Raw genomic sequence first — 13,413 nt, forward strand, 5'->3', positions numbered from 1 at the left:
TGCCAATGTACCACTTGTGAATCCTTCCTCATAATCATGCAGCATGTTTTATGTGGATATGAACTGAATGGGAAGGTAAACACTATTAAAGTGTGATGAGACTGCACTATTCAGTGGCTGACAACAGCATGTGCAAACCATTTGTGCATCACAAACTGCTGATAAGGAGGCACAAATCAATTCAGGCAGCACTAATAAACACAGTCCACTTTGCATTGGTCACACTGCATGGTTTCCGGATGGCATCCTTCATTTTCTTATTTTATTTGCTGCTTTTTGCTTTCAGAACAACACGATGTAAATAAGAACATACACAATCAATGTTTGTGATTTCCAGCATCATACAAGCTTCTTAAACCACAATGATGGTGACTCAAAATAAAACAACATTATTAAGGGAAAAGAGCAAACACACATAGTGTAGTTCAAAAGTCTGATTGAAAATCTAAATCAAAACTTAAAAAAATTGGAAATTAACAAGGTGTCAGCAATTGCATTATATAAAATTGAATTAACACAATTTCTAGTTCACTAGTCAAATAAGCAAATGTGTATCCTTATTTGTGTTAACTCCTTTTGTACAATAGGTCAGATTTCCTTACTACCATTGAAGCAGTCTTGATGATCTATGGAACATTCACAAATCATGCTGGATAACACGGATCATCAGGTTTTGCTAAATTTTTCACTCAAACTGTATACTGATAGTATACTTTTGTAATGATAAAAAAGCTGTATACAATTAGAAAAATGCAAAATTGATGCAGTTTCAAGAGTGGCCTGAAACTTTTGAAATGCCTGCACTGACTAAAATAACCTTAAAAATTTGCTTTATGTCGTAACATTAAAATTAGCATTGGCACATTAATTAACAAGGAGAATTAAAAATGACACTTCATGTCAAAAAGGATGCTGACCCCTTTTTTAGGCTGTAAGGCAAGGGAGTGGTGACTTTCTATAACCACTGTATCAGCTTGAATGCAGCACCATGCAAAGGTTCTGAGATACCAATAATTGTAAAAATACCCTATATTAGCAGTCAGACAATAATTCATTCTACAAGTAAAAGTGTCCAAAAATGGAGGGTTACCGAGATAAATTGAGTAATATTCAACTGGTCTTGCGATTGCAACATTGTGGCCCCCATGAGGCGACCTGCTCCATGTAAGATAAAGCAGTTTTTTCAAAAAATATTTATTCGTTTTCATTTCATGTATATGACGGTATATGATAAAAAAAAAGTTATTTTGAAAATATTGTAAATATTTTACTAAGGGACTTTTTGTACCTTCAAGCTAAAAGATAAACATTAATTTTGTTTTTCTGGCTGAAAGAGCTTTTCAGTCTTTGAAGCTCAACTTGGTACATGACCTTGAGATAAAAGCGTACTCCCTTTTACACCTGCAATTTATTATTTTTCCATGCAATGTGGCCTTACTGTTCCACCAAACAATGAAAAAAATTTAATTCCTCTACAAAGTCTTCTGCTGTTCCTCGTGCCCAATAGGTGGACGTGAAGAAAGCTGACGATGCCAAGACCTACTTGAGCCTGCCTGGCTTGCATGCTGAGGTGGAAGAAAAAGAGAGACAGACAGGAAAAACCTTTCATCATCCTGGTGTCATTCCAATCACCAAGGACAGCTTCCAGATAGCCACACTCACCTGCTCAACAAAGCTTACGCAAAACGGTGAGACCTGCCAGGGTTTTATTCCTTCATAATATAATAACACTGACATAGCATAAAATAGTTTTAGAATAAAAGAAATATTCACCCAAAAATGACACTGTCAAGCTCCGAAAAGGACTAAAAACACCATAAAAGTAGTCCAAATTACTTGCATTCAGCAATTCTCCAAGTTTTCTGAAGCCTGAGGAACAGACCAAAATTGAAGTTCTATAACAAGAACGTGTATTGTAGTTGGTGTATTGCTAAAACTTTTTAATTTCCTCTGACCCAGTTGACCTTCTGGGCCTTCTCAACTGGAGATCGAATACTGGGAGACTTGGAGAAATTCTTCAGAAACTGATGGATGTGGATGGAGGGGAGATTATTAAAGTAAGACAATGAGAAAACACAATGCTGGCCCACTGAAAATACCGCCCAATGACCTGACGTTTTTGTTTATGTGTCTCTAGTTCCTGCAGGACACACTGGATGCTCTGTTTAATATAATGATGGAAACCTCGGAGGAGGAAACCTATGACACTCTAGTTTTCAATGCCCTGGCAAGTATTGATTATGTAATTCAGTTTGAGAGAATGTATTAGTCCACGTATCCCAGTTCTCAACCTGTGCTTCAGAGCTGATCACTATTTCATAATGTGTTATAGAAATGTCCTCTTTAAAGACAATATGAAACGACTATTAAAAGTATTCACATTTAACTTTTTGTAATCAGAAAAGTCATTTCAGAGTCTGTGAAAGTTATATTTTCATCAAAGATTATGAAAACAAACATTGTTTAAAACATAAGCTGATGAATCATGCATAATAAGACCTGAAACATTTACTATGGAATTAAATGAATCAGTTTTGATTACCTGTTGTCTCCGAGGAGCTAGATAGCTAAACCTACTGTATATCAAATTGTGTTTTTTATTTGCTTAGGTCTTCATCATCTCACTGATTGGGGATATAAAGTTTCAGCACTTCAATCCTGTTTTAGAGACCTACATAAGCAAACACTTCAGCGCTACTCTGGCATACCAGTAAGAATTCCTTTCTTGTTTTAGTTTCTGGTTGCTGTGTGTGTCACAGTTCATGCACTTTTATTTGAACGCTACCATTTTTGTCCACATTTCATTCTCACTTTGCCATCTCACACTTTCTTCATCTCTGACCTTTTCTTTAAACACACCTGTCCTATTGTGCTCTGAAATGTCTCCTGTATTGATTTCAGAAGCTTTTCGTAATTACTTCAGAGTGCTATGTATTTTTTTTCACAGGAAGTTGACCAAAGTGTTGAATTATTTTGTGGGCCACGCTGAGGACTCTGCTCATACAGATCGCCTCTATGCTGCTTTGAAAGCCTTCAAGTACCTTTTTCGTTTCATTGTACAGTCTCGGGTTCTCCATCTGAGGTGTGTTCAGTTCTTAGAATGTGCTCTCAAAAATGGCCCCCAAGTGGGCTTTGAAATATTGATTGAACTTGTCCTTGATCTAACAATGAAAATTTTCACTTCTGTATTTGGGCAAATGGATTTGCAATCACACTTAAACACACCAAATTATGGCAATTTAAGTTAGAGCATATGGGATCAAGCCCCACTTTAATCTGTTAACTTTTCCAGAAAAACCCCTGCTTTACTGTGTTATATGATTTTGAGCATTGCATGTTCCTTTAATGTCATTAGTCATTTGTATTATTTAAATTATAATATGTTAAAGATTTATTTGTTTTGTCTTTGTCGTTTGTCAGGTTTTATGGGAAAAGTGAAGATGGAGAGCAGTTTCTTGACTCCATTCGCACCCTGTTTCTCTCAATCAGCAATCTGATGGATAGACCTCTTGATGAAGGTGTTAAGATAAAGGCAGGTTGCTAGAGAAACAAGAAATAGAGGAATTATGAGTGTTTTTGAAGTTGCTCGGGTGAAGTGTCCATCCACCAAATGAATAAATGTCAGTGTAAAAGTAAAAATGAGGACACAACATGTTTGCATGCATTAAAAAATAAATAAAATAAAATAAAAATTACACTAGGTACTAGGTCCAGATTTTTGGGATTTCACTATTTTTGGCAATACAACTTTTTTTTGTAGTTATTGCTAAAAAATATTTCCCTTAAATGGAAAATATTTGTTTATAATTTTTATTACAATAACTTTGGTAACAGGGTTTAAAGTTAAAACGGGGTGCATTTGATGTGGTTATATAGACGTGTTTATATTTGAGGTAGACCGATATATTGGTATTACAGATAAATCTGTGCCGATAGTTACTTTTTTTTTTTTTTTTTTTACTATCGGTTATAGGCAAAAATCTATTTCGATAGTTGCCAGTAGATTTTATATTTTTACTTACATTTTTATCCTCCTTGTTGCTCTGTGTTTGCCTCTGGAGGATTGTATAAAAAAAATAGCTTGGTTCTGCTTGGTATTGATAATTGATTTTAAAAACTATTGTCTGATTAATATGTTATCAGCCTTTTACCACCTTAGTTATCAGTATCAGTAAAATCCACCATCAGTCGATGTCTGATTTATAAATGTTTGTGTATGTGTTGAAATATACTGTTTATATATGAGGTGTTTAAATGTCAATATTTGATGTGTTTAAAACGTATCGATTACCTAACGTAACCTCGGTTCTCTCTAGATGAGGGAACGAGTATTGCGTAAGCTAGCTTACGCTACGGGAAAGATTCATCTTTTCTGAGATATTGAAGCCAAAAAATTATCCTTAATTTTTGTATCCATTGTCAACGCAGTGCGGCAGCTGCAGACCTTGAGCGGGCTAGCTAGCGAGCTCATAGGTTGCTCTGCGGCAACTGCTGCAGCCTATAGACGAGCTTGGGCTGAACTCGCGATCCAATGAGAGGCGTCCGCGCTCACTGCAACAAAGCCCGCCAAAATGGGCGTGACTAGATTGCATATAAGCGTAGTTCGTAGGCTGGAACCCTGGTTTTCATTGACTGAAGCGAAAAGTCGCCGTGGCGCGAAAGCACGGCCGGCGACGCAATACTCGCTCCCTCATCTAGAGAGAACCGAGGTTACGTTAGGTAACCGATACGTTCTCTTACGAGAGGTTCTCTCGTATTGCGTAAGCTAGCTTACGCTCACGGAACCCATTGTCAACGCCGTGCGCGCCAAACATCCACTGTATGAGCCCCAGGGAATTAAGGGGGACCCGGGGAGCCCTTATGAGTGGGGAAATAATATTTGGCCGGCAAGAATGCGGGTCATTGATTGTGTAATACATAAGCACATAGTGGGAAGGGAACGACAGAGCGGCGGTGCCGGTCTGTGTGGAATGTGTCCCATCAGTGCAGCTCACCAGGGAGCTGTAGCGTATTAAACCGCTAGTAGTTTTGCCTGCAGAGCGGGCACTTCCATATTGTAAAATCTGACAAAGGTGGAGGGGAAGTCCATCCCGCTGCCACACATATGTCGTGAATGGAAATCCCGCTGGACCATGCCCACGAGGATGCCATGCCTCTAGTGGAGTGAGCCCTAATGCCCAACGGGCATGGCAGGTCTTTTGACGCGTATGCAGCAGCAATAGCGTCCACTATCCATCTAGATAGTGTCTGTTTCGAGGCGGCGAGACCTTTGGTGTGCCCTCCGAACGAAACGAAAAGCTGCTCAGAGCGTCTGAAAGCGGCGGAGCGCGCAGTATACAACCTCAGTGCTCTGACCGGGCAAAGGAGATTGGCGTCGCGTTCAGCTATCGGTGCTGGCAGCGCCGATAGGGAAATGACCTGTGCTCTGAAAGGAGTACCGATCACCTTGGGAACATAGCCGTGTCTAGGCTTTAAAATGACCTTGGAGTCACTTGGTCCAAACTCAAGACACGCAGCGCTGACAGACAGCGCGTGAAGGTCTCCCACACGTTTGACTGATGACAGGGCAGTCAGAAAAACGGTTTTGAGTGAAAGGTATTTCAAATCCACGGATTGAAGTGGTTCGAAAGGGGGCTTTCATAGTTTCGAGAACTATAGAAAGATCCCAGATAGGAACCGATGGGGGGCGCGGGGGGGTTCATCCTTCTAGCTCCCCTGAGGAAGCGGATGACCAGCTCGTTTTTAAACCATGACTGGTCGTGCAGGGGTTCAGCGAACGCCGCAACGGCCGCCACATACACTTTGAGCGTGGATGGGGATCTGCCCTTATCCAGCAGCTCTTGTAGAAATACGAGCAGCGACGACACCCCACATGTCCGCGGGTCCAGGTCTCGGTCGGTGCACCATTTTGAGAACACAGACCATTTTGACGCATAGAGTCTTCTCGTGGAAGGGGCTCTAGCGTGTATGATGGTGTTTATTACTCCTTCTGGCAGAGCGACGGGTAGTCGTTGATCACCCACGCATGCAGCGCCCAGCGCTCTGGGTGGGGATGCCAGATTGTGCCGCGAGCTTGAGAGAGGAAATCTGCTCTCACTGGGATGGGCCACGGCGCTGTCAGTGACAGCTGCGTAAGCTCCGGGAACCATGTCTGATTCTCCCAACGCGGGGCTATGAGGAGCACCGAGTGACGCGCTTCCCTGATCCTCTGCATTACCTGTGGCAATAGCGAGACGGGAGGGAAGGCGTAAAGCGGGCGTCTGGGCCAGTCCTGGGCCAGCGCGTCCTCGCTTCGAGAAAAATATTGGGCAGTGAGAGTTCTCTTTGGACGCAAAGAGGTCTATCTCCGCTCTGCCGAATAGGTGCCATAACGTCTGGACTGTTTGAGCGTGCAGGGACCATTCCCTGGGAGAATATTGTCTCTGGACAGTCTGTCCGTGCCGTCGTTCAGGTGGCCTGGCACGTCGCGTCGCCCTCAGCGAGCGCAGGTGGCACTGGGACCAACTCAGTATGCGTTTCGGTCAGATGGAAGAGGTTCCTGGATCTGACACCGCCCTGACGGTTTAGGTAGGATACCACAGATCTGTTGTCCGAACGGACCAGGACGTGGTGACCCTGAATGACCGGGAGAAAGCGCACGAGCGCGTACTCGACCGCTATCATTTCCAGACAATTTATGTGAAGGAGCTTTTCCTGAACTGACCATAGGCCGAAAACCGGAGAGCCCTCGCAGACCGCGCCCCAACCCGTGTTGGACGCGTCTGTCGAGATGACTTTTCGGCGAGATACAGCTCCCATTGTCACTCCCCGCTGATACCATTCGGCCACTGTCCAGGGCTGCAGAGCTGAAATACAGGTCTGAGTCACCTTGATGGGCTGGCGGCCTGTGGCCCAAGCCCGGCGAGACGCGCGGGTGTTTAGCCAATGCTGAAGCGGGCGATGTGCAGTAAACCCAGCTGAAGTACTGCTGCGGCTGAGGCCATGTAGCCTAGCACTCTCTGAAATTTCTTCAGAGGTGTGAGGCTGTTCATCTGAAATGACGCGGCTAGTCGCTGCACACGGCGCGTGTAGATAAGCGAGCCGTCATTGCCACTGAGTCTAGTTCTATTCCAAGGAAGGAAATTGCCTGACTGGGCTGTAGTGAGCTCTTGGTCCAATTGACTGCAAGGCCCAAACTGTTCAGATGACTGAGGAGAACTGTCCTGTGAGACAGAAGCTCCGTATGTGATTGTGCCAAAATCAGCCAATCGTCCAAATAGTTCAGAATTCGCAAACCCTGACTCCGCAGGGGTGCGAGCGCCAGCGTCCATGCACTTCGTGAAAGTACGGGTGCTAAGGACAGGCCGAACGGAAGGACGGTGTATTGATAAACCTGGCCGTCGAAGGCGAATCTCAAGAATGGCCTGTGACGGGGATTTATCTGAATCTGAAAGTATGCATTTTTCAGATCGAGTGAAATAAACCAGTCCCCCTGGCGCACATGCGCGAGGAGTTTGCTGGTTGTAAGCATTTTGAACGGTCTTTTTGCAAGCGCTTTGTTCAAAATCCTGAGATCTAATATTGGTTTGAAGCCGCCGTCTTTCTTGGGGACAAGAAAATAACAGCTGTAAAACCCCGACTCGCTCAGGGGAGGCGGCACTCTCTCTATGGCCCTTTTGCACAGAAGGTTTGCTATTTCTGAACGAAGCATGCACGCTGCTTCCGTGTTCAAAGTAGTTTCGAGCCGCGCTCTGAAGCAAGGAGGACGGCGATCGAACTGTAGCAAATAGCCCTGTTTTATTGTGCTTAACACCCATTCGGATATCCCTGGAATATCTTCCCACGCTTTGAAGCGTAATGTTAGAGGGTGAATGGCCAAATCGCTCTGATTGCCGCACACAGCGCGCTGAACAGAATGTGTGAGCGCGCTTACTGTGCTTATGCTGGACTGCTCGCGAGACAGCATGGACAGGCTGTTCTGTGAGTGACTTCCCAATTGAGGTGAATGGGGAAAGAGTCACGTCTGTTAAGTGATGCGCAAGCATAGCCACGGGCACGGGACTTACATACAGAGAAGTGTTTGCTGGCCGTGTGACAGAGCGGGCAGAGAATGGGCGCGCGACGTATTCGTGAGCGCATTTATTGACTCTAACACTCGAGTGGTTCAGTAACCGCTTTTGAGTGTGCTCTGATGGGGACACGGAACGTGTAATGCTTGTGTGTAGAGGTGAACACTAGATTGTGGGCACATTTTCTACACATAAGGCTGGTCGTGTGACAGAGCGGCCAGAGAATGGGCGCGCGCATGGATTCGTGGGTGCGTTTATTAACCCTAACACTCGAGCGGGTCGTAACCGCTTTATGTGAGTGTGCTCTGATAGGGACACGGGACGTGTAATGCTTGTGTGTAGGGGTGAACACTGAATTGTGGGCACATTTTCTACACATAAGGCTTTATTTTGGGTCGCCGTGGAAACGGCATTTGAGTGCAGGCAAGCGGGTAATATCACCGGCTTGTTGGCTGCTGAATCCACCACTGCAGTAGCCTGAGAGAAGGGGACTGACAGGGGGCGTACGGGACTTACATACAGCTGGCCGTGTGACAGAGCGGGCAGATTAGCCCTAACACTCGAGCGGGTCGTAACCGCTTATGTGAGTGTGCTCTGATAGGGACACGGGATGTGTAATGCTTGTGTGTAGGGGCGAACACAGGGTTGTGGGCACATTTTCTACACATAAGGCATGTTTACTCTTTACAAGATTTCTTTGGGTCGCCGTGAAAACGGCGTTTGAGTGCAGGCAAACGGGTAATATCACCGGCTTGTTGGCTGCTGAATCCACCACTGCAGTAGCCTGAGAGAAGGGGACTGACAGGGGGCGAAGCTTTGACGGTGGTCCGGCCGTGGCGTGACTGAGCCGTCGTTTTCTCAAAAAAGCTAGGAGGACTTCGGTTGCTCAGGTTTCAATACAATCATAGGCCGAGGCCCGCAGGGGGGCGGCGGTCTGCGGCGGCTGTCTGAGCGCGATCGAGGGCGGCCGCCCTGTCGACGCTGAGAAGTCTGGCTTGTTGAGCTGGGCGCTGTGAAGAGGCTCGTGCAGGAGGCTGGTCACGTGGGCGGCCTGCAGAGGAGCTAGCGCGACGAGGCAGAAAGAGATTCATGGCTTGGGCTTCGAGAAACGGTCAACAATGCCACTCACCGCGGAACCGAAGAGACCGGACAGAGAGAGCGGCGCGTAGTGCGTTCAGCTTCTCCCAAGTCGGCTAGTCAGATCTGAAACAGCCTCTGTCTGTAAGACGGCCATGGAATGCAGAGCAGATGCGGCTTGGCCGGCGGCGGTATAGGCGCGGCCAACACAGGCGGAAGTAGTTCTGCAGGCCTTAGACGGGAGCACCAGCTTAGACCGCCATCTCGCGGAGGGCGGGCAAAGGTGCGGCGTGGAGTCTGTTGGGAGCCTGCTCAGGGGGCGGTGACCACTCGAGCCCGAGGCGGTCGACGGCCTGTGTGAGGAGGCACGTTAGTTCCCCTTCGACTCCGGCGCAGGTCCTGCTGGATTCCTGGGCCGAGGAGGAGGCGTGTGAGCCTGACCACTCCTCGCTGTCCGAAGCCATGATGGAACAGCCCTTATCCTCCGCTTCTTCGTCCGAGATGGCAGCAGAGCAGCCGCTCAGCTCAGACATCAGAAGCTCCTCGCAGAGATCGCATCCGCCTTCAGCGAGGGCGAGCTCTGCATGCCCCAGTCCCAGGCAGAGAGCGCAGATGACGTGGCGGTCTCCGGTGCTGAGAGGGGCGCGGCATGAGGCGCAAGTGGAGCGAGGCATCTTTAAAAAGACGCTCGTACTCTTTTGTGAAGTTCATAAGAACTAGCTTGCTTTAAAAAGGATATGTCGCCGGATGGCGTAGCTCGCAGGACGGCTGAAGGTGGCGAAGACGGCCGGCTTCTTCGAGCGCTGTCCACGCTTGCTTGATGCCCCTCGAACGGCGACGCGGCTTCCAGTTCAGAGATGCGAAGAGCTTCGCTGAAGAGATGAAAATCAGGGTTCCAGCCTACGAACTACGCTTATATGCACTCTAGTCACGCCCATTTTGGCGGGCTTTGTTGCAGTGAGCGCGCGGACGCCTCTCATTGGATGCGAGTTCGCCCAAGCTCGTCTATAGGCTGCAGCAGTTGCCGCAGAGCAACCTATGAGCTCGCTAGCTAGCCCGCTCAAGGTCTGCAGCTGCCGCACTGCGTTGACAATGGATACAAAAATTAAGGATAATTTTTTGGCTTCAATATCTCAGAAAAGATGAATCTTTCCCGTAGCGTAAGCTAGCTTACGCAATACGAGAGAACCTCTCGTAAGAGAACTGGACATTATGTCAATGTTATGCTAGTTTTATAATGGTTTATCTAACATATCTGATAGTTCTCTTTTTAATGAACATAGGATAAGTGCATTTATTACTTTAGAAATAATGGGACAGCTATTTGTACGCTATTTGTGGAAAGTCCCACCTATCTTATATAGACAAGCTATATCCAAGTTAATGAAATCTTGTTTAGATGCTGTCAATTCTGTGGCCTAAGTTGGTCTCTTTTTGTTTTTTCTCACAGGGTGCAATCTTGAAATATCTTCCCACCATCATCGATGACTTACAGATGGTTTTTGAAGCTGTAGAGCTTAGGTAAGATGGTCAACATCTCTCACATTCCTTGTAAACACCTACTATTTGAAATTAGACCAGCATAGGAAATCGCTAAAAACTGTCAGTTTATTTTTGAGAAAGGGATACTTGAAAATATTCTTCAGAAACTGATGGATGTGGAAGGAGAGATTATATGCATTTCCCCCCAGACTTGGTGTTTATTTACTTTTTTCTTTGCTTTCTCTCTGTCTCTCTCTCTCTCAAAGTGTTCAGCTGGCAAAGTTTATCGAGAGTATCCCAGATTTTCAGATGGTCAGACAGAAGCTTGGCTGTCTGATGAAAATTGTCGAAAGCAACCTTTTCAAACAGCCAGGTGAGACTTAAATTGACACTGGCATTCAGGCCAACATATGATTTTCCTCATTGATTTCACACTCACAGCGAGCAGCATGGAGCTCAAGATAACTGTGTGTCATTCCAAACCACTCATATTCTCTTTTGTGCTTCTAGACTGCCGAGATGTTTTGTTGCCCCTGATCACAGACCAGCTGAGCGGGCAGCTGGACGATCACTCCAATAAACCTGATCTTGAGGCCTGTGTTCAGCTGCTAAGCACTGTACTGGACATGCTGGACCGCAAAAATGTGGTAAAACATCCATAACAAGAGCTGAAGTTACGAGGGACCTAGTCTCATTTCTAAAAAAAAAAATATTTCTAAATCAAAATTTTTAATTATTCAGCTCAGAGCTGGTTGGTTTGGTTCATGGCTTAGGACTCTTTTATGAAGGATTTTATGAAACCCCAATGGATGTTGAAAAAGTGGGTGGGTACAGTTGTGCTTTATTGCACCAAAAAGCTGCAATCTGATTAGTTGGCTTTTACACAATTTCTTGCAAAGTTTCAATGCTACAAACCTTGCAGACTTTGGCAAAATAAAGCAACTGTTTATAGTATATGTATACTGCTACAAACACTTATTGTAGCAGACTTTTAAACGCATTGGACAATTCAAGGATGTATATTGAACGTAAAAATGGAAAGAGCTTTCTCAGAATGGCAAGCTTCAATCTTATTGTGCTTTCCTTTTGTGGTTATATCTGATTTCAGACTTACCCACCTATAAACGTCTTGTAAAAAGTCCTTGGACAGCCCCTTCTGTTTGAGTGGGTAGTTCTTAGCCATAGTGATGTCAACAGTATTGGTACTTTAGTACCAAATCGATTAAAACAAATTTAAGGATACCAGTGTTTATTGAGTACTGACTCAATTTGGTCCATGTGTACTGTGACACCTTTTACACTGAAATTGACACTTAATTCCTAGTTAATAATGGCTTAGTGTGACTACAGCAAATGGATACTATTTAATTGAATATGTATGTATATACAGTCTACATGCACTGTGTGCTGCAAAGTGAATGTGAAAACACCACATTTTATGAGCATCATGCACTTTGCTTGTTGTAGTAGATGAGAGACAGATATCTTATTCACTGTGCCACATGCAGCATCTGCAGACTATACAGTATAATTAAATTGCAGAATTTTGTGCTTTAATAATCACACTTGGTCATATAACCAATGTCTGTTATGGAACTGTGTAACTACCATAAAAAATAAATAAAAAAAACAGAAATGCCTTCACGTCAAAATAAAAGTTTTGGTTATAAAAGTTTGGAAAAATAAATGGGCTAAAAATGAAATGGGCCAAAGGAGTGTGTTAATTAGCATATTACCTATGTTTTCTGTGGTATCGAAATTGGTATTGAGAATCATTACATTTTACTGGTATCGGTACCAATTACTGAAATTTTGGTATTGTGACTACGCTATGAAGGGGTGGATTTACCCCTGTCAAGTTAAGTGGTTTTTATTGTCATTCAACCATATACAGTTAGTACAGTGCACAGCGAAACGAGACAACATTCCTCCAGGACCACGGTGCTACATAAAAGGAACAAACACAGAACCACATGAGACTACACAGACTAAATAACATACCTATATAAAGTGCACGTGCAAACGTCTGCAAAAAGAACAGGACAGTACAATAAATTACTAAAAGGAACAGGACAGTAGGCACAGTAAGATACAGATAGGCACAGTAAGAGACAGCCTATTGATGAGTTGAATACATTTACTAGCAATTGTTAGTCATGAAAAAAGGTATTCAAAGAGTTTTTAGTCATGGGCATTTATTCTGGTTATGTTATAATTATGAATATTACAGGTCATTTGTGTAATTGACCTCAGTGGTGTGACTGAGGGTCTGAACCATGTCAGGAATGCAGTTAGCAATGCTTTCTCATTTAGTCCGGCTCCTGGAGAACAAATATACATCTAGATAAGGCCTGAGTACCAGTGAGTGTGTCTCAACCTTGAGAGAAAAGATAGCCTATGTTGTGTTCTGTGTAATGATGTGATTGGAAGGATTGTTTGTAGTTTTGAGAATCATGTGTCTAAGTCAAAGTAACTGGACATCAGTTTATCTAAAGAGAAGACTAACCTCTGACCCATTTCTGCTTACCAACTTGACCTAGTGTTTTAAAAATATAGTCTTTTGAATGATTGCATTCACATAGTTAAACAGAACGTCATGTTTGTAAGATTTCTAGAATTGTCTGAGAGACTGAGTGATCTGCTTTTTTGTATGTATATAGATAGACAACCTCATCTGTCAACTATAATTTATTTCACTGGCATGTTGATATGAGACTGCATTCAAGAGCTACAGTACCTGCCAACATTTTGGTTGAAAGCAGATTCTGTATTCAGACAAGCAGCAATTTCAGGTCAAACATTCAGA

At 44.3% G+C, this 13,413-nt stretch overlaps 1 protein-coding gene across 1 annotated transcript in view; it reads left to right on the forward strand.

The window, feature by feature from the left end:
- The window catches only part of dock5 (dedicator of cytokinesis 5), an 87,872-nt gene that overhangs the window by 35,064 nt on the left and 39,395 nt on the right, over positions 1 to 13,413 (forward strand). Inside the window, exons 18-26 of the mRNA XM_052108653.1 lie at positions 1,508 to 1,688; positions 1,960 to 2,057; positions 2,138 to 2,227; positions 2,610 to 2,710; positions 2,948 to 3,082; positions 3,421 to 3,532; positions 10,576 to 10,646; positions 10,874 to 10,980; positions 11,118 to 11,254. Coding sequence (XP_051964613.1) covers positions 1,508 to 1,688; positions 1,960 to 2,057; positions 2,138 to 2,227; positions 2,610 to 2,710; positions 2,948 to 3,082; positions 3,421 to 3,532; positions 10,576 to 10,646; positions 10,874 to 10,980; positions 11,118 to 11,254 — 1,032 coding nt within the window. The remainder of the gene's footprint in view (positions 1 to 1,507; positions 1,689 to 1,959; positions 2,058 to 2,137; positions 2,228 to 2,609; positions 2,711 to 2,947; positions 3,083 to 3,420; positions 3,533 to 10,575; positions 10,647 to 10,873; positions 10,981 to 11,117; positions 11,255 to 13,413) is intronic.

This window comes from Xyrauchen texanus, chromosome 37 (assembly GCF_025860055.1).
Source record: "Xyrauchen texanus isolate HMW12.3.18 chromosome 37, RBS_HiC_50CHRs, whole genome shotgun sequence".
Classification (NCBI taxonomy): domain Eukaryota; kingdom Metazoa; phylum Chordata; class Actinopteri; order Cypriniformes; family Catostomidae; genus Xyrauchen; species Xyrauchen texanus.